The sequence below is a fragment of the Drosophila hydei genome, unplaced genomic scaffold (assembly GCF_003285905.1).
Source record: "Drosophila hydei strain 15085-1641.00,03,60 unplaced genomic scaffold, DhydRS2 tig00008121-arrow-pilon, whole genome shotgun sequence".
Taxonomy (NCBI): Eukaryota; Metazoa; Arthropoda; class Insecta; order Diptera; family Drosophilidae; genus Drosophila; species Drosophila hydei.
Genome location: NW_022045832.1, coordinates 2,904,639 through 2,925,172, shown reverse-complemented (window position 1 = coordinate 2,925,172; position 20,534 = coordinate 2,904,639). Strand labels below are relative to the sequence as shown.

The 20,534-nt window shown below is 41.2% G+C and overlaps 2 protein-coding genes across 7 annotated transcripts; both read right to left on the bottom strand.

The window, feature by feature from the left end:
* Positions 1-202: 202 nt before the first annotated feature.
* LOC111602853 (shootin-1) lies at positions 203-18,139 on the bottom strand. 5 transcript variants are annotated; one of them, XM_023320172.2, is made up of 8 exons: positions 18,061-18,139; positions 7,423-7,629; positions 7,184-7,370; positions 6,820-7,117; positions 6,640-6,752; positions 6,383-6,572; positions 5,433-5,835; positions 203-566 (listed from the first exon to the last, which is right to left on the bottom strand). In XM_023320172.2, exons 2-8 carry the CDS (start codon positions 7,607-7,609, stop codon positions 397-399), a joined length of 1,548 nt encoding a protein of 515 aa, XP_023175940.2. In that variant the 5' UTR covers positions 7,610-7,629; positions 18,061-18,139; the 3' UTR covers positions 203-396. The 5 variants fall into 5 exon arrangements, 3 of the variants coding, with proteins under 3 accessions (XP_023175940.2, XP_023175948.2, XP_023175965.2); XM_023320180.2 differs by lacking the exon at positions 18,061-18,139 and adding an exon at positions 7,696-8,305; XR_002751645.2 differs by lacking the exon at positions 5,433-5,835 and adding an exon at positions 6,058-6,288 and having other exon boundaries at positions 495-566.
* Positions 9,366-18,139, bottom strand: LOC111602837. Of its 2 annotated transcripts, none has more exons than XM_023320160.2 (6): positions 18,061-18,139; positions 14,631-16,489; positions 14,189-14,350; positions 13,207-14,130; positions 12,002-13,137; positions 9,366-11,930 (listed from the first exon to the last, which is right to left on the bottom strand). In XM_023320160.2, the coding sequence occupies exons 2-6, from the start codon at positions 16,468-16,470 to the stop codon at positions 9,609-9,611; spliced, it is 6,384 nt and encodes a 2,127-aa protein (XP_023175928.2). In that variant the 5' UTR covers positions 16,471-16,489; positions 18,061-18,139; the 3' UTR covers positions 9,366-9,608. The 2 variants fall into 2 exon arrangements, with proteins under 2 accessions (XP_023175928.2, XP_023175921.2); XM_023320153.2 differs by having other exon boundaries at positions 9,367-11,930; positions 12,002-13,140.
* Positions 18,140-20,534: the final 2,395 nt, after the last annotated feature.

Below are 20,534 nucleotides of genomic sequence, written 5' to 3'. Positions count from 1 at the left end.
TATTTATTTGTGCACAGAACACTGCCGATGGGCGAACATTCCAAAAAGGTAGACCCCACATAATTGAAACAATATAATTTGTTAATTTGATATATTTGGTTATAAAGTTTATTCAAAATATCTCGTTGGGTTGCATTGTAAATTGAGTATAAATAATAATAATTATTAGTACATGAACACATTAAAAAAATCAAAAATAAAATACATGTTAGGTAATAGGACAATTTGATACAGATAAAGAATGGCTTTTTGTTTTTTGTTTTCCCCAGGGAAAGGCACAATTAATGAATTAAATAGCAGCTAATAAATAAATATTCAAATGCACGGAATGTTTCGTTGTTAAAGCATAGCGTAGACTTTAGATTTGAGACCAAAGTAAAAGAGACATAGAGAGTCTTATAATGTTGTATTCAGATCGACACATATCTTTGAGTTGCGATTCTGCTTCTGACTTATCTCGAGTACTTGGAACATTTCCTTCAGAGCTTCGCTCGTATTGGTTTTGCGACGGTTGCGGCGCAGCGTTACGCGTCCAGATTTAAATTCGCGCACTATAGCGTCAAGACCTGAAAGATTGACACGAAATTAACGCATGCTATAAAATTATTCTTATGTTTGTTGATGTTAAGCCAACTGTAGAAATTTAAACGACATGCGGTTAGCTTATTAGACTGATAATAACCTTTGCCCAAGCGAAAATATAGCACCTACCTTTAAGGCAGTTGCAAGCGACTTAATCAAGGGAGCTAAGAATTTTAAATTGCGGATTTTGATGCTGTGGCAAAAATACATAAATCACATCTGACTGTCAATTGGCAACAACAACAGCAGCTACAGCGGAAAGGGGTATGAACTAAGCCCACGCATTCAACAACTGTCAGCGACAACAAATGAAGTGGCTCACGTTGCGTATGCGACTTGTGGTAGCCAAACGAAGTCAATGAAAATGTATGGTCTCTAGGTATGTTTGGGGGAGGAGGCTCTGTGTGTGTGTCTGCTTATAAGAAAAGTGGCGCAATAAAACACGGAAATATAAAACGCACAAATAATAATAATAATAAGCCATAGCACGCCAACAACAATAACAGCGGAAACAACAATGTGACTTGAAGGTGGCAGACTTTGACTTGAGTTAGCTTGGCTGGGCTTGGAATGCGGCAACGCCGTTTGGTCTGTTGTTCAGTTTACTCGTAAAATAATAAATGGCATAGTCCTTGCCTTCATCGAATTTGATACGCTGGCGACCGTCGAGCGTTGGATAACATAAAGCGCAGTAAACTGTGACTGAAACATGTAAACGTCCGATGGTTGTTTAAAGCTGAAGCTGAAGCTGTCGCATAGACGACGGCCACAATGGCAACATGCCTCCTTTTTCTCTCAATGTCTACTTGCTCGTTCAAGCTCTGTCTCTCTCTCTCTCTCTCTCTTGCTCGCTCCGCATCATCCTTGTGGTTGTTGCCAGGGCAGTAGCCACGTACCTTGCCCAGGAAGCCAGCTAATAGCGTGCAGCCAGCTCCCTAGCTTCCGGCTTCAGCGCGTACAGCAGCACAAACTTAAATCAATTCACGTCCCAAGCATAATACACACATATGCATGATGTGTGTTACGTATCGTTTGGAATCGGAAATTCTACGTATAAACTGGTCTGGTTCTTTTTCAAAGTCAATTAATTTACACTAGCGGAAATTGGCCTAAGTGCCTTTCCCTGAAACCTGCGAGAGAAGAGCTTGTAATAATGATCAGAAAAAAGACAAGTGACTGATGCAAGCCAAGCGCCACTGCTGATGTATCAAACATTGCCATGGCATTCTACAGCATGATGGCATACATAGAAACACACACACACACACTTAAACAAGTACAGGTTGGCTTCGCTGGCAAGCGACAACAATATTGTCGGAAACTTATTCGCTCAGTTCGCTTCATTTGTTGTTGTACCGAGTGCGATGACGAGAGGCTGCTGCTGCTGCTGTTGCTGTTGGTGTATCTGCCCATGACGAGGACGAGCGCCAGGACACGAATGCCAGCATGCTGGCTAGCTGTAAACTTGCTGCTCACTTGGCTGCCAGCTCACACGCTTCATGAGCTTCAAGTGACGCGCGCGCGTTTTTCGCAACCATCGCACGGCGTTTATCGAACAGGTTATGGTATAACAACCACGCAGCATATAGATTGTGCTACGACTGTAGCAACGTCTCTTAATAGTTCGCGGCTCGCACAATATGCATCCTGATTGATTTCAATGTGTGCTCGTTACGCATACGTCGCGATGTGCGCGCGCCAAAAAGCAAGCAACGCCAACTCTACCAACCGGAAACGGATGTGTTTAGTGCGACAGTGTGCGAGAGGCTCCTGTAATTGAGTAAGCGCGTAAGTCAATCAGTGAAAGTGTCTGTTGTTGTCACGGAGCTATGCAACATTAGTTGGCATTATTGTTGTTATGGACATGAGAGCTCAAGTTCCTTTGATGTGCCAAGCTTATGCAGGTTCTTCTTTTCTGAATGTTATTATATTCCCCCTAGCTTAACTGATAATCAGCCTTAACTTAGCTGATTATACGACATAAGCCCTCGAATCTACCAGGCAATGTTTGAAATTGAAGAGTTTCTAATGTATTGCATTCTTTTTGCCTGGAATGCAACGAAATGTATTCATTTATTATGGGTCGATAGTTTACATTTATAAATGCATATTTACTAAACGTATTTTCAGCTAGATATACGCATCTCTTCTTTTGCCAGCAGACACCCACACATGCACACACAGAGTACCTTTCACAACCAGACATTTGCACATTTCTGTTCTAGTATATGCGACATGGTTGCATTATATTTGTATACCCTGAACCCATTGAAAATGCCCATTCAGAGCATATTAGTTTTGTGTATACGTACATATATGCTTGACCAGGACGACGAACTATAGGCTGGAAATTTTAAATATATATTTCCTTATTATTGATAATAGTCGAATATTTAATTTTGTTTTTCGGGCTGATGTTGACTATAGGAATCTATAGTAAAAAGAATTGTTAAGAATAGTTAAGAATTGTGCTAAGGCAAATATAAACATCTGGATTTCATTATTACTCTCTGAGAATTAATAAAATTAATTTAGAATAAAATTTATTCAATAGTTTCCCGAGTTTCCCGAATCAGCAATCAGTGCAGCGTCTAGTCGGTCACTCCCGCCAAGAGGGCTCTTGCTTGTTTCATATGTGAATTATGTGTCTAGTTGTGTGTGTAATATAACCCTTTCTACTCTACAACTAGTTGATTTCATTTTCATGCTGTTTACATGGCGTATGCTTGATGATGTTGTGGTTGCTGGGAGTCATCATGTGATACACAATGTGAGGTTTAATGTCAACAGATCCTTAAATAACAGCATATTTATAAAAGCCTTAAAAGCATTATGAATCAAATAATAAACTGAGAGAAAAAGTATATTGAAATTAAACCACTTTTTTCTTCACAATTGAAACATGCCATTTCACAGAGAAGCTAGATACGCTTTCCACTAGTTTGATACAAATAATTAATCTGGAAGAATTTAAATCATAAAATTATAGAAATATAATAAATAATACAAAGCTAACTTTAATTTTATATTTGAGACACTACTATCGAAATAGTTTTTAAAATGTGAATTTCGTAAATTCCAAGTATAATTATAATTTATGTTCGATATTTGACTTTTAAATATTCATGCTAATTGGCTTCAAGCTGAAGTTAAGTTTTCTAACTAGTAAGGCTTTTATTTAAGCAACTGAACTAATTTTATTTTGGTGCTAGGCTCAAAGTAAATTTATATGCAAATCTCATCAGGCCTCAGCTGAAGCTCAAATTTGAATCTAAACTGAAATCAATATCAAACAATTGTTTCAAGGCATAAAAGCGGAAATTAAATGCCAAAGATGGCCTACAAGTACAATAGAAAAATGAGCAGCGACAGCAGCAACAACAACAAATAGACCACATACACATACGCATACGCCCACACATATACAGAGTAAAATATGGCGGTTTCATATTGATTGCAAAGTGTATTATGGCTAAAAAGAAATTCAGCTTCCGACCGCACGCTCTGCGCCCTTTTCCTGGAGTGTAAAGCCGTCGCTAATTAGATTTTTACAGGCGTGCTACAACCAGCAAACACACACAGTCACACTCAAATAAGTGTGTGTGTGTTTGTAAGTGTATGTACATGGTGGCAGCAGGTAACCTGTGGTTTGTCGTGGAAAACTTAATTAAGAAATTGCTCCTGTTGCAACAAGTCTCAGCCAAACTGGGCACCAGTGAGCAGCGCATGGCTTGGCATGGTTACTTGCAACTTCCCTGTGCCTGCGGTTGGCGTAGCAGCGCTTAGGAAAAATCAACAGCAACAGCAGCATCACCGGCAGTAAAAAACGCACAAAATCAATTATAAACGTAAGTGCCAAGGACAGATTGCGTGGAACAAAACTGACAACTGACAACTGACAGCAACAAGTTGACGACGAGGACAGGATTTGCATGCGAATGGATTTCGCAGGGATTAGCCACAGTATCTGCTGCTCAGATAGAGAGCATGGATATTGACGAAAATGAAATCATCTATGAAACATGATCTAGTATAGTATATAGCTTAGTCACTCAAGAGCAGTAATTCATCAATAGCTGCAGCTCTTCAATATTTCTTTGATTATTTAACGCAAGCATACATATTTTGTCGCATTTTATCAATTGAATTTACAATTTTAGGCTGAACATTTCTGTACTTAGTTAAATGTGGCTATGCTTGTCTTTACTGAGCAGATATCATTTAATGGTTAAACAGAGATTATTATCTAAAAGCTTTGAGCTTCTAGAAGCTAGTGAAGCTAAGCATCGGTTCCATTACTTGAAGCCTTGCAATATCTACTAACATACTTTTCCCAAGAACTTTAAAATAATTTATATGCAATTTAAAGACTGCACATCTTTTAGCTCTTGTCTGGTTCATGTTTTGCCTGTTCAACATCGGGGTTAAATTGGAAGAATGAAAAGTTTATAAAATTTAAATCTTGTTACGAAATTGCCAATGCGAGGAGTGAACCAAGCCAAGAACGCACAAAAAGTGGACGTACGTATACGTGATGTGTGCATGGGTACAATGGTTGGCAGATTGCGTATACGCCAGGTAGATGGAGACACGCACGCATACAGTTGGCACACCCGTAAAACTCCGTGCAAATGTGTACGGAAAGGCTGGCAACGTAAAAGGTTTTATGGCATAAGAAACTCCAAGCAAAAAGTAAAAGTTCTCCTCAGAGCACGTCCTGTCTATTGTTGCAGGTGTTGACATTGCGTGGAAAATGTAACACAAACACACACACACACAAGCAGCGACTCCAACTGTATGAAGTGGGCTAATGGATGGATTATGGGAATGTTGATAGCTGTATGACATACCTGTTGCCGCCTGCACCTGTACCTGTTGCTTGACGTTGTCGATAATCTTATCGCCGAGGCCTTTGTGCAAATTATGCGCGGCTATGTGCTGACTGAAGCTGCCAGCATCCCCATGCTCACCAGCAGCACCAAACGGACCCACTCCCGTCGCTGCTGTATAAAGCGCTTTGGCGGGCATGGGTGGGGGCGGTGGTGGTGGTGGTGGTGGTGCTGGTGCAGGTGGAGCTGTTGCAACTCTTGTTGCGTGTTGTTCTGCTTGCTGGTAGCGTGCCAATTGCTCCTCGGCCAGATCGGCGCGTGTTAGCGCCTGATGCAGCTGCTCCTCGAGTATTTCCAACTTAAGTTGTAATTTTTTTAGTTCATCGTTAGTAGTTTTTGCAATAGCCGCATCCATAAGGTTTTTCTACGTAAATGAGAGCGGGCGTGGACGGCAGAGCGGGGTCAAAGGTAACGAAAATTAGTAGAACAAACATTAGTTTCAACGCGTTGGTTGCGTGTTAGTGCAGCTAGCAATATATATAGGTAAACATATATATATATATATATATATTTTTTTTTTTAGTATAGAGCGAGAGAGAGAGACAAAGATTATGGCTGAAGCATAATGCAAGCGAGTTGCGCTTACGTTTTGCTCGGATTCCATCACCAAATTTATCGAAAGGTATCAGAACTAAAACCCAGTTGGAGCATTCCATGCATTTGTCGTATTATTATATTTAATATTAGGTGTTGGTAAAATTAAGAATTTGTGTAAATCGAATAAACTTTGCCTTGAGTTGTGCCATTTGTGCCAATTTCAGTTGCTCTTAAATATACTCGAAAATGGCTTGAATATGTTAAACACGCTACGTGTTTGCTTTGGAATAGTTGGGTAGATAGACAAATAGACAGATAGATTGATAAACCATCACCAAATTAAGTAGGCATTCGATTAAAAACTCTTTACTAACCATTTCCACAATGCGCTCGTTGTGCTCGCGCGCCTGATGCTGTACCTGATCCGTAATCTCCTCGAATTCGACCTGCGACTGCAAAGTTGTAGGCGAGGGTGTTGCCTGTGGCTGTCCATCGGGAAGATCGCGTACATTGGCAGTTAGCTCATCATTCCTCTGCTTCAATCTTATCAAAGCTGCCTCCATTCTGCAATCAAAAAGCCAAAGATTCTCGTTGACTGATCTTATCATAAAATTATTAAAGATTCCCCTACTTTTGACTTGTCTCCACGCTCTCCTTCATGTTGTCGGTCAGGAGCTTGGCCACCTTAGTCAAATTGCCGTTCTCGGTGCGCAGCGTTTCGTTCTCCTCCTCGAGTAGGTGTTGCTAAGTAGGTGAAGCAATTGAACTGTTAGCTTGAACTATTACTGCCAGGACCTCTTGGTCTACTCACGTGCTCGACTAGCTCCGCTATCTTCTCGTTGGCTTCATACAGCTGCAGCTCGACGGCATTGGTGGCATGTTTGAGTGTAAAAAATTCAGACACTAGCCGCTCCACATGGCCATTGGTGATGGGCACATCCAGATTAGCATCAACATCGACCAGACTGTCCAAATCGTTAGCAATGTCGCCGCTGTCCTGTTGTAAGATCTTTAGCAGCTTACGCCTTAGCTCCACAGAACCGACGAGTGAGGCACCACCTTGTTGTCCCACCTGCTTTTCGCGCATGTGATCCAGTTCGGTTGAGAGACTGTTAGTTGGCATAAAAAATTTAGATATCTCATTTTGTGTACTCAAATGCTGTGACTTGGCTCACTTGTTTATTTGATCGACCTTCATTTTGTGAAGCTTGTCGAGCGCATTGCGCTCATTCAATGTTTTATTGAACTTGACAGTGAGGTCCTTGATGTCTGACTCAAATTTTACCTGCTGCTTCTGCAGCAGTTCCATTTGAACACATAGCTTTTCGTGTTGTGCCTGTTGTTCTTCCTGCGTGGTTTTGTCTAGATATGGAATTGGTTTAATTGATTTTTCTTTGAGAGCTTGATAACTTACGTGATTCAATCTCAAGCTTGAGCGCCTTGTTCTCTTCTTTCAGTGCAATGTTGTCCTCCAGCAGCGTAAACATATCATGCTCTGGATCCTGTTCATTGTAATCTGGCTCCTTCACACGACTCCGACTGCGCGTCTTGGCCTCCTGCGTACGAAACTTTGCCACTGGAATGCGTCCACGTCGCTCCATGATGACTTAGTACCTAGTATCTGAGGGATCAGAAAGAGATCATAAGTTAGAACAGTTCTTGTTGTAATTGTCTTAAATCTGCTTACGCTCGTGACTTAAAGCATTATGCTAAACCTCTTATGCTAGATGCGATTTGCCAACACCATGAATTCTGTGACTGTGAGTGTGTGTGCTATGTATGTGTGAATGGATGATTTTGTGGTTGTCCTATTGGCTGGCCCCACATTGAAACGCCTTTCAATTTTATTTTTTCTTTTGTTTTTTTTTTGTTTGTTTTTGTTTTTCATTTATTATTATTATTTTTTGTTTATAATTGATACCAGTTTATAGACGTCCCCATTGCGGCCCCTAGCTTAAGGTCTTTGTTATTTCAAATTTTTTTCTATTAATTCATTAACGTTTCTTTTTAGTTTTAAATTGTATTTGTTATTAATTTTTTATTGTTTTTTTTTTTTGCTTCCTTGCTAAAATGCTCACAGTTATTTTGTCTCAATTTATCCCAGAATTTGGCTACACATTTGAAATGCTTGCAAATATGCTACGAATGCTAGAAGTTCTCAAAATTTACTTAGCTTGGCTTTAAACTATTCGCTTTTCAGTGCAGAAGCGTTTCGACAATTCCTTAACTAATGGTTTTTCCTTTTATTTGTTTACATTCTTTTTGTATTTCATGCTAAATAATTTATTCTTATTTTACTTTTGTATTAATTTAATTTATTTGATTTCGTTTGCATTTTGCCGCGCCACTTTTTTTCTTCATTTTTTTGCCACTTTCAGTGTTTAAATCAAAAATCAAAATATTAACATAAAAAAAATTTTTGAGCTGTGAAAATTGTTTGCTATTGAAGTATTAATTTTTAAAATTAATTTTATCTTTTTTTTGTATACTTATAAAAATAACTAATTCAAGGCGGCTTAGAGCTCTTGGTTTTTGCTTTTCCTTGTTTTTTTCGTTTTCTTTTTCTTTTTTATGATGTGAATATATAAATATAGTTTTCAATTTGGTTTGAATTGCTATTTTTTTTTTGTTTTTAATTATATTTTATGTATTTTTTCTTTCTTTTTACAACTAATTTTAAATTTTATCTTTGGATAATTTTTGTTTTTGTCATGCATACTAAATACATACATACTTTACATGTCTTTTCTTTTTTGCATCTAAACTTACATTCTTTAAAGTATAACATATATATTAAGTAATTATATAATTTTGTATACATGTATTTATTTTGAGTCTAAGCCTCGAAATTTTTGTTTTTCTTTTTCAAATAGTTTTTAGCTTCTTCAGGAGAAAATAAATGTGGTCTGCTTTCGGATTTCGGATGAGAAAATTACATAAATCAAATTTCACAATAAATAGTTGTTTTTATAAGTAAATATAAAATTAGAGAAACAATACAAATTCACAAATTTTTGTACTGAAAGGTAAAATATGCCATTTGTTTAGTTTAAACAAAAGAATAGTTGGCTATTTGGACAGATCCACTATGGGACTTTTGACTTTTGCTTGAAGGAAATATAGGTAAATTAAATACTGTCGAGTGTTTTGTTTTTCAAATAAATAAAAAAAATCATAGATTCTATATATATAGATATATGTGAGTATATATATATACATATTCATATATGTACCCTGGCTTATAAATATATATATATTTGATTTTTGAGAATACTTTTTGTCGCCGAGATTCCATTTGCTTTTTTGTTTAATGTATGCTTTTTGTTTATTGCAATAGTTAATAATATTTGCGTTTTGTCATTTGTTTGTTTGTTTGTTTAGATTGCAATTTTGAAGTGTTTTCTGTTTCTGTTTCTGTTTGTATGTGTTATGGTTTATAGATGTGTATGCATATACGACCGCGCGTGGTGTATGATTGAAAGGCCCAAGGGCGCCGTTTCAATTGTCATATACATATAAATATGGGGTTTGTTTATTTTTTTGCCTGCGATTTGCTTCGATGTTGTTCTTGTGGTTGTTCGTGCATTGGTAGTGGGGCTGTTACATTTCCTCAATGAAAGCACGCAATCTGTCCATTAGAGATCGAGGATATCCAGCGGAATGCTCACATTCCTGCTTGAACCATTTCTCAAAGGTGTCTCGGGATATCACCTCGCAATCATAGAGCACACTCCAGGTGCTACAGATTGTTTCACCCGCAGCCATCTCATCGTCCAACTCGAGACTAAAGTGTTCCTGCAGTGCATCGACCGTCTCCTCAATGCATGCGATCTCATGCGCCTCCTGCGCATCAATGCATAACCGCAATAGCGGAGTACAATGCCTCCTGAAGCTGTCCACATTCAGTTGCAATTGTAGTTTATTCTGGTTTGTGTTATGATTGTTGTTATTGTTTTTTGTTGATGGATTGCTTAGCGCGAAATCGCAGCAAAGGTATTTGGTAAGATGGCGCACAAAATTCGCATTTATATGCACATTGGTATTAATATAGTCAATGGCGGTGTCACTAGACAGCCGCAGCAGATAGCTTATCCGCTCCACATGCTCCGCCTGGGTACGTGTAACCTTTTGCCGCTGCATACCAACTGTCGCTGTGCTGTTGGGCTCCAGAAATTGAAAGCTATTCGACTGCAAAAAGTCGCGATACTTGCGAGCATCGCTCCAAAACAGCTGGCCTCGATCCAGCTTGTTATCTATATGCCATAGCTTGTGTGTGTATCCGGCGCCAAATTCTTGCACAAAGTAGCTGACAAAGGCGCGTACAAAACGTTCGGTGAATTGAGGATCCTCCAACCAGTGCTGCTGCCAAATATCTTTCAACACGATACCCCCCTCATGCATAATGGGTCCGAGAAACTCAAACACATAGGTCCAGCCATTAGGTACATCTACCAGCAGATCGGGAAACTCCTCGCCAAAGCGACTGTACGCCAGGGCAAAAGCGGATTTGCCCAAAGCCTCCTGTTGCATTAGATACGAAAAAGCATTGGCACATGCCAAGCGCTGCTGTCGCTTGACTTCCGCACGATGAACATAATCCATCAGGATATAGTGTATGATTGCTGCTGCCGCCTGTTGCTTGGCATTAGAATTACGCCAAATAAACAGCACCTCTGGCTGCCACTCCCGTGTGCTGAGCACCTCTTCGACAAGCTTTGTGAGCAGCTCCTGACACTGTTTCCTATCAAATTCAACTTCCGAAGCGATCGGTTCTGCATTCTGATTTCTGGTACCTGCGATAGGTACACCTGGCGGTGTCGCCGTTTGCTGCTGATAAGGTGAATAGGTAAAGGAGCTCGTTGGCGGCAAGCGTTTAAGTAAACTGGGTTGTGTCGCTGGCGTACCACTGACCGGACGATTGCTAGCGTTGCGCCACTGATAATGTGAGGAATTGCCCAGCTTGGCGGTCACTGCATCGTCATTGTTGCTGCTGCTAAAGCGCAGCTTATTGGGATCTATGCTAAGAGATTGGTTTTCATGCTGTTGAGCCTTAGGCAGCTTTTGCATAAAGTAATTGCCGCTCTCATTGTAACCATGATGGTGATGGTGTTGCTTCTGTTGTTGATACTGGTAGTTTGATTGTTGTTGTTGTTGTTGTTGGGGCAAATGACTGCTACGTGAGCTGTGCTGTTGCTGCTGCTGCTGCTGTTGTTGCGCCTTGGGTTCGTCGTGTTGCTTGTGACGCTGTCGACTGCCAGAGGCCGTGTGAGTTGTCACTGGTTGATCCCAGTTACGTGAGCGTAAATCAAGTACATCCTGCATCATGAATCGCACACGGCTGCTTATTTTAATATTAAACTGATGCTGCCGACTGCTACTGTTGCTGCTACGTGAGCGTTGAACAATATCTTGTATGCGGCGAAAGATCTTCTCGATGCGCGCACCGCTTTGGTATTGTTCGGGCGGGCCGGCTTCCAGCAGATGACCAACAGTTGTCAATAACTTACACATATACTCCAGCTTCTCCTCACAGCCATGTTCCAGCAACGACTCAACACAGTGCAGCACACGATCGCTGGTCAGTGATTGTAGCTTGAAAAGTTCGCCTATGAACCGCACAGTGCCCCAGGCACGACGTCTGAACTGATACTCAAGGTCCTCCATTTCAGCCCGCAATTCGATCTTCTTGGCCGTATCTTGGCACGCATTGATACGCTCTTGGGTGGGCTGCAGTTTCTTGGCCTTGGCATTTGCATCATTCACGTTCGACTCGAACTCGTGCTGAATGCGCGTGATTAACGAACTGGTAAACAGAGATTTGTTCTCTGCCTTGATCTCATGAAATAGCACCTTGCAGAAGCGAGCATATGTGGGCGCAAAATTGGGCTCACTGATGGTCTTCTCAAAGATAAGCAGCATAACCTGTTAATGCGAAAAATACATTTCATCTCAGAAAATTAAAATAATGTCATAAGTAAGAATTCGTTCCTCACATTTGTCATTTTGCGTTGGGTATCCATATTGATGCTGGACATTGCTTTCAGTAGCACCTCAAAGTTGTCAGGAGTCAACTTATTGAGTATGCCACGAACTTTCTTCAGTACCACATCCATATCATCATCTTGATCTACCTCCGTTGTGCTGAACATGGACATGCGACGCAACGTTTCCGGTTGCCAGGCATTCTCGCACTCTGATAACTTAATTTCCTCCTTCAGAGATAGCTGCACACGTATGATATCCATGTGTCGCTGATTGGAGCTACTCATACCGCCAGGACCAGAACTATTTGCACTCGAGTTACCGCCCATTGGCTGATGCCCCTCATGATGTTTCTTATTCGGTCCATGGCCATGACCACGACCGCGTTTTCCTGTGCCATACTCCATCGATTCATGTGCGTGTTGATACTGCTGGCTATGCGGATTGTGTCCGTGATGGTGTTGCTGCTGCTGTTGCTGCGATTGTCGCGAGACAAATAACTGTGCAATACAATCGCCCTTCTGACAGGGTACTAACGGAGGCTTCCGTGAATCACTGAGCTTTGACAGCTCGCGCAGCTCATCAATGTTGTACCGTATAAATTTGCCAACACTAGCGCTCTTTGAAGATGCCAACGATAATTTAACGGCTGCGATCTTCTGAATTGAGCCAGGTATTTTGCTCGTCTGATGAATGGGGGAATTCTTTTTAATGGGTGGCTCAATCTTTTGGGTGCTGCTTTTAGGTGCACAATCTACATTATCTTCAGACATAGTGCTTTGTGAGCTAGTCGCATCAATTGGTTGTGAGCTGGACCAGGTGGAGCTGCATATGAAACTGGTATTATGAGCTGGCGGCTCCTCATTAAAGTCACCAAATTTTAATTCGCCCACATTGCTATCAACGCATTTGCTGGTATTATTGCCGTCCGCTTCGCCTCCAGCATTACTCTCTGTTAACTTATCGGCAAAAACAGCACCACTTATCAAGTCCTCATCCTCACACATGGAACTGCTGCTATTAAGAAACTCCAGCTGCGTATCTGGTGGACTGGGTGCATCGTCAAAACTCTTTTGAAGAAACTTTGCTACAATGTCCTCATTGGCCATGTGCTTGTCTAGCTGTTGTGCTGCATCATCCTTGTAGTCTACTGAAATATCAATGGACAAGAAATTAATTCAAGTTTAGTGAGTGTAATTGGATTATGTTAACTTACATCTGTGTTCGCAGGCAGCTGCATCGTCATTGTTGTTGCTTGAATGCTGCTGCTGCTGCTGTTGATCTTTGGGTTTCTTGTCTCTTACGCTAGAACTTAAGCTAGAATTATTACTAGTTGCACTAAGCTTATCAGTCATCGTTGATGCCGCTTTGTCCAGCATTGCGGACGCGACTGCGGCCGTCGCTTTAGTTGTTGTCACATATGTGATGATGGTGTCAGCGCCACCTGCAGCATTGTTGTTATTGCTGCCGTTGCTCTTTGAGCTACTTGTGGCGCCACTTCTGCCATTATTATTATTATTGTTGTTGGTCACGTTACTGCCGCTGCCGCCACCGCCACCGCTGCCGCTGCAACCGCTGTTGGCCGCTGCGGTGCTTGTGATGTTAGCTGAAGCCTTTTGCTTTTTCTTCTCCTGCTCCTTGCGCTTCTGAGCCTTTCGCTGACTCTTCCGGCTCATATTGTTTGGAGGCAACACTGAAGCAGATGACGCTGCACTGTACGAAGCTGCGCGTGCAGGACTTGGACTTAGCGGTCGTCCTGTGCCTGATCCTGCTGGTGTTCCTCTGACGCTAATAACTTGCTTCGGCAGTTGAAGCGGTTGTGCTTTCGGCAGGTGCGTGGGCGTCGACGTTGCTGATGAAGAAGTCGAAGGCAAAAGCGGCAGTTCAACTTTTGCTTGCAACTGCTGGGTGTACTGGCCAGCAGGTTTCGGTTTCATCATCTTTGAGGGACTAGCCGGAGTCGTATCAGATCCTAAGTTAATGCTCATTGGTTTCGCTGGATTCTGCAAGAGCGGTTGCTGGTGCGGCTGTTGTTGTGGCGCTAAAGTAGGTTTGATACTAGTTAGAATACTAATACTCTTGCTGCTGCTGGTTGATGCTTCTGCCACAGCATTGGCTATAGATGTGGGCGTGGCTGTACCTGTAAAACAATTCGCCAATTAAACAAAGGCTTAATCCGATATGATATATACACAAACTTTGCTTGTTCGCCGACTTGGGACGCTGTTTCTTGGTCGTTAGCGATTCCTTGAATAGCACTGGGACGTTTGTACTGCCAGCTGCTGCAGTTGACAAATCATCGAAATTAACGTTCAAGTTGCCGCAAGGTGACTCAGTTGCATTCTCTGAGGGGTTATCCACTACAAAAATAGATGGAACATTTTTGAATTAGTTTATAAAGTACTGTGCACTTAGAACTAGATAGAGCATATCTTGAGTGTTTAAAATTCCCAGACTTTAGGTAGTAAGTAAGACAATGAATATTTATAAATTTGCAAAAATCTAATAAACTTCATATGAAAGTATTAGTTTAAATCTTTTATAGTCTTGTTTACTTGAGCTTCCAGATTTGAAAGGGATATAATGTAGGACAACCTTAAATTTACTACATACTTTTTACTCAATTTCATTTTATCTTACCGTCATTGTACTGCCAAAAGCTAAGGTGTTCGTCCGGATTGCCGGAGTGGGCCAGTATGTCCTTGACAATGACGCTGACTTTGTCTTCATCAGTCAATGGGAGTGCTCCAGTTGCAGTTGCAACTGCAATTGAATGACAGGTGCCCACCGGTTGCAATGCTTTCTCCGTTTGCATTTGATGATCCACCATGACGCCGGTAATTAAAGCAGTTGTGGAGCCTGAATCTGATATACCGGTTGTTTGGTATTGAGGAAGGCTGCTGTCGCTTCCCGTGCTTGATGTGAGTGTGCAGTTGGAGTCTTTTTTTATGAAAACCGATGAATTGGGATCCAGGACATTCTCCTTTGTGTCTGGATGTATGATGGGTATCGCATGCTTGCGCTCCTTCACCTTATCAGCGCCAGCCAGCTGGGCGGCCGTCGTCAGCGAGGTTGACGAAAAAGCTCCAGCCACACCCGCAACAGCACCCACAGCTGTGGCGCTGGTGCTCTGCAAATGAGGTGGATACGTATGCAGCCCGGTTGTGGGAGCCGCCGGAGCTGCTGTCATACCAGCGGCCGCTAGCATTGGAGCCGTACTTAAGCTGGGCTGCTGTACTATCGGTATGTTCGAGCAGTATGCCGGTGGAATGTGAAATGCCGCTGTCCCGTTAAGGGGAGTGCTGCGCGGATTCAAAATGGGCGTAACAGCCGCCGCTGCGGCGTTGTTGACCAAAGCAGGACGCGGCTGAGGCGCTGCCGAGGGTACTGCGTAAGTAAAGTAGGGCTGTTGGGGCGGCGTCGAACGCTGCCCGCCACGCATATTACCACGATGTGTGCCATTGCCACCTCCGCCGCCTACCGCACTGCTGTTGCTGTTGTTGTTATTGAGCGGCGCTGGCGGCAACGCCGTGTGATAGTAGGCTATGGGCTGCTGTTGCCCTGTATTTGCTGCCGGCCCAGCGGTCACGCCGTGCTGCTGGCCAGCGGGCAGCTGTTGTTTTTGTTGAGATGATGCCGCATAGAATGCGCCAGCGGGCGCTGCAGAACCTCCGTTAGATGCGAACGCCATGGCCATTTGTCCGGGATGTTTGAAGGGCAAGTAGGCTGTCGAAATGTAAGTGGTGCCGGCCCCAGCCCCATTACTGCCAGGGGGCGCGATCAGACCAGCTGATTGCGTATAGTGCGGCGGAAGCGTCGAATTGCTAAGGGCGCACACCAAGCTTGTATTGCTGCTGGTTGGCGTAAGGACGCCATTGGCATGCGCGTGACCATGACCATGGCTATGATGATTATGGCCATGGGCATGTCCCAGCGAGCTAGTGCTGGCGGCGCCACTCAGTTGAAGAGCGGCGCCACCGCTGCTGCCATTACTGCTGCTGCTGGACGAATGCTGCGCGTGGTTCACATATGGCAATGCCGACGGTGGTTGACTGGGATAGAAGATAATCGGCTGTTGTTGTAGATGATGCTGCTGCTGTTGCTGCTGCTGAAGATGCTGCTGCTGCTGCTGCTGCTGTTGCTGTTGGTGCTGTTGCTGTTGCTGCTGCTGCAGCTGCTGCTGTTGCGGTAGGGCGTGGTGGTGATGATGAAGATTACCGAGATTCGATACGCCGCTCTGCTGTGGAACAAACACTGCGTGCGCCGCCTGTTGCTGCTGATCCTGTTGCTGATGCAGATGGGAGATGCGTGCTTGTTGCTGTTGTTGCGGCGGCTGTTGCTGCGACTGGTTTTGATGATGGTGGTGCGAATGCGAGTGTCCGTGTGACGTCTGGTGGTGCTGGGTCTGGTGGTTGTGGTTCTGCTGGTGTGTTGACTGTGGTCTGTTTCCCTTCCCACCCCCTCCCGTTGGCATGAACATAGGAGGACCTTCGTAGAATCTAAACAGAAGCACACGTAACCCACACACACACCAATAGTGTGTTTAATTGTGCGCGCGTGTGCATGTGTGTGTGTTACGCAAGCCAAGAGGTAGAGAGAAAGAAAGAGAGGGAGAGAGGAGCACACGATCATGTGGAGACAACCACAAATATCGTTTGCGCCGTGGAGCAGAACAAAATGTACAAAATTTTATTGTTAGTAAGATGAAAATGGGAAAAAATGAAAAGCATTAAAATAAAAGCCATAGGTCATTGAATGTGGTGAATGATCGTGCGAAATTTAAGCAAAAAAGCGCATGCAAATTATATAGAATAAAAACAACTTAAAACTAACAGAGAAAAATATAAAGAACTAAAGGGATTCAAAATGTAAATCAAGTGAAAGAGCTTTGGACTGTTCGGAATCCTGTCATGTTAGGAATTTAGAAAATCATTTTCCTTTAAAAGTGTTCTTTATTATAATTCTAAGTTTATTTATTATAATTCATTAAACATTTCCAATTTATAGTTTTCCGAGTGATTGCTGTACCTATCGCTTTCACAGGTTAACCAAAGACCAAGAGACAACGATATTAATCAAGTTTTCTGCATTCAATTGTTTTTAATTTCAGAATGTCTAACGAGTGTCAAACGTTTTGTAAACGGAATCAATAAATTCCAATTTTGCTAACTGAATTGGAATTTACAATAGTTCAAAATGCACGTTTCGTTGGTTTTTTAAATATATATATATATATATATATATATATATATATATATATATATATATATATATATATATATATATATATATATATATAGAAAGTACAAAAGGTAGCCTTTATTATTTTAATTTTTGCAGTTAATTGAGCTCATGCATTAGCATGATGTCACGTATGGGCGTGTGAAGTAGGCAAACATACACACACACACAAAGATAAATACATACAGCTGTTGGGGCGCACTCACTTATCGGTTGCTTTTATCAAAATTTATCACATAGTATTGAAAAATATTGGCCATACACAACAGTACAACAACAATAAATAAAATTTAATATAAAGAGAGCCATCGGGATGACACACAGGGAACAACAACAGGTGGCGTTCTTAGTCAGCGACATGTCAAACAGCAACAACCACTATGAAAAATGTGAGCAAAACGCAAAAGCAAAAGTCGTTTGGCGTGGGAAGTTCGGTTGCTGTACAAGTGTTTCCCCATCTTCAGCAGAGGATGTGGGCAATAACTGGCACAAATAGCCACTGAACTGGCTTTCGCGGGTGTCCCTTGGTGGAAAACCTGTTTCTGAACAACAGTTACTGTAATATTTTCACTACGTGTCTGCCAGCAAAGAAAAGCCGAAATGGAAACCCGTTTGGCCAAAGATTTGCACTTGCCTTTGTTTGTAAACAAAAACCAGTTCTGGCCTCAATGTGTGGGTGTCTGATTGGAGTTTGGTTCTGATTGGCGATAAAAACGATTCTGACCATATTCTAGCACATTACAATAGGGTATGATTAAGACCAGCACAATAGCAAGAAAGCGTATTTTCTAAATTTAATTATTTTTGATAAAAGGCTATATTTACTTACCGCTTCCTGCGCTATTTTTATTGCTACCGCTTCGCACCTCCGTTTACGTTATTGTTGTCGCCTACCGCAATTGCGTTTGTCCCTTTTTCTCTTATTGCCTTTTGTTGTTGTTGCTGCTGCTTGCTACAGGCTCGTGCTTGCTTTTGCTTTTGCAATTGCTATTGATATTGTTGCCGTTGCAGAGCCCCACGAGGGCGCAAAACAAAGCGACGTGCGTTTCTTTCTTGTATGGAGTACCGTTCCACGATGCCTTCACAATTATTTCTTTTGGCTCTGTGACTGCAATTTGTTGTAGTACGCAGACTCAAATGATAATTCAACTCTTTCTCGATTTTGTTTCGCTTTGTTTATAATTTTGCGAGCTGCCGAAGTGCAGACTCTAGCTTTTTTTTTTGCGAAAATTGATGCGTTCTTTTTTTTTCTTTTTACGTGGCCGCGTTTGATTTTTTGTTGAATTATAAACTTTTTGCATGTATAATTAACGAAATGCAAATGTTAACGCACATCGACATTTAAGTGGACGAAAAACGAGCACGCACATATATACGTTCAAAATATAGAAATAAGTACTGCTAAAATTTCACGGTAATTTTCTCTATAATTAAAAGAAAAAGATAAACGTTTGTTTTAATTTTGCATGTACAATTTGGTCAATTCATGGAACTGTTAGGCAGAGCTTACTATATTGTTTTCGATTGAATTTGTTTTTCTGTCTCACACACACACACACACACACTTCCACACATACATACGTACATAGCCACACACACACTTCCACACAGAGACTTTCGTCGAGGCGTTGGTTGTTTTTTTTTTTGCCTCTGATGCGTTTGCTTCTCGGCTGTCGGTCGGTAGGTTTCTTGGTGGTACTTACTCGCCGCCCAAAGCTGCTACACACAGGCACACATCATAAAATGAACGAAAATGAAAAAATTGGGTTCCACGTGGGGAACACGCCGATTAGGTACTCGCGGTGTGTCTTTACATTAGTTCATTGTTTTTTCTTTTGTTTACGGTTTAGTATAATCTGTATATCTTCCTATTACAAATAATTTTGTAAAATGTAAAAACGCTACAGAAACACGTCCGCTCTTGACAACTTCACTAACAGAATGTTATCGATTAAGTCGATTGTTATTCGAATAACATATGTTTTGCCATCAAAAAGCTAACAGGTTCGGAACTGTTTTCAACAGAAAGCTCACTGTTAATCTGACAGTATTACTTTAATTTTTCCATATACATGTAATAGTAGAAAAAATAACTAAATAATTAATAATATGTTTACAGTATATGGTTGTCAAGCTATTTTTACAAAAATATTTAATGTGACTTGAAATTAATTTTAATATCAATTTCTCTTTAATGACTGCAAGTTAAGTCATAACATAGTCGAACTCCTATCCATTCTCACAAACAATTAATTTGTAAATGATTATAATTTAAATCATTTATTATACACATATGTGTATATATTTATTTAGAGTCATATACGTATGTAGTGTAAATAATTTTGGAACTGAAATAGATCAAAGTGATAATAATATATATTATTGTACAACACATTTCGATTTAATCGATATTTGTAATGAACAAACGGTTACACTGTGTTGATTTGAAATTATTTTGAAGAGACTGCGCCATTGCTGAACAAGTAATCAAATTCTGTCTGCTATAACACTCCCAAGTATCATTTAGATAGAATACCATACCATACATTGAATATGCTATAAAAATGCTTAAATTTTTTTCTTTCTAAAAGTTGTCTAATGGCAAAAAATAACAAATAATTTTAAAACCCGTTTTTGTTATAAATGATTGTTGTTGATTATCACTCAGTTTTTTAGAAGTAACGCCTACTTAAACGATTTATTGCCCTTGCATACGTAAAAAATGCCGGCAAATACAAATCAAATACATATGTATATGTATGTACTTTTATGTTTGTATAATTTGTACATATTTATTTTTATGCGCATGCGCATTGTTGCTGCTTCCATTGCATAGTAAGCACCCTGTATGGCCTTGATGAAACTCTGAGCTGGAAGGCTTGCAGTATTTACGCGCCCAATTCTTTGGGGTCATAGTAAAAACTGTTTTCTCCCCATTTCGGCATTTTGCCGGATGTGCTGCCAGAAGGGCCATTGCTGCGGTCCAGCCCGGCCTCCATTTTCTATATATATATCTATATGTGTATGCATGTATATATCTTATATCCCCGGTCTGTGCTGTCACAAGGCTTGTCGCATTTCTGGCTGCTCTTGTTGAAGGTATTTATCAGCTGAATTACATTGCGGGTCTTTCCACTTTGAGCCTTGACATTGGTCACGCATATATTCAATTTATAACTATTTACAAAACAGACGAAGCACATATCTAAATAAACCTATTACCAAAGCCATTACAAAAGGCTACTAACCGCAAATGGAAATATGTAAAGTTCAGAAAGTAACCACAGGGAACACAACCGCAAG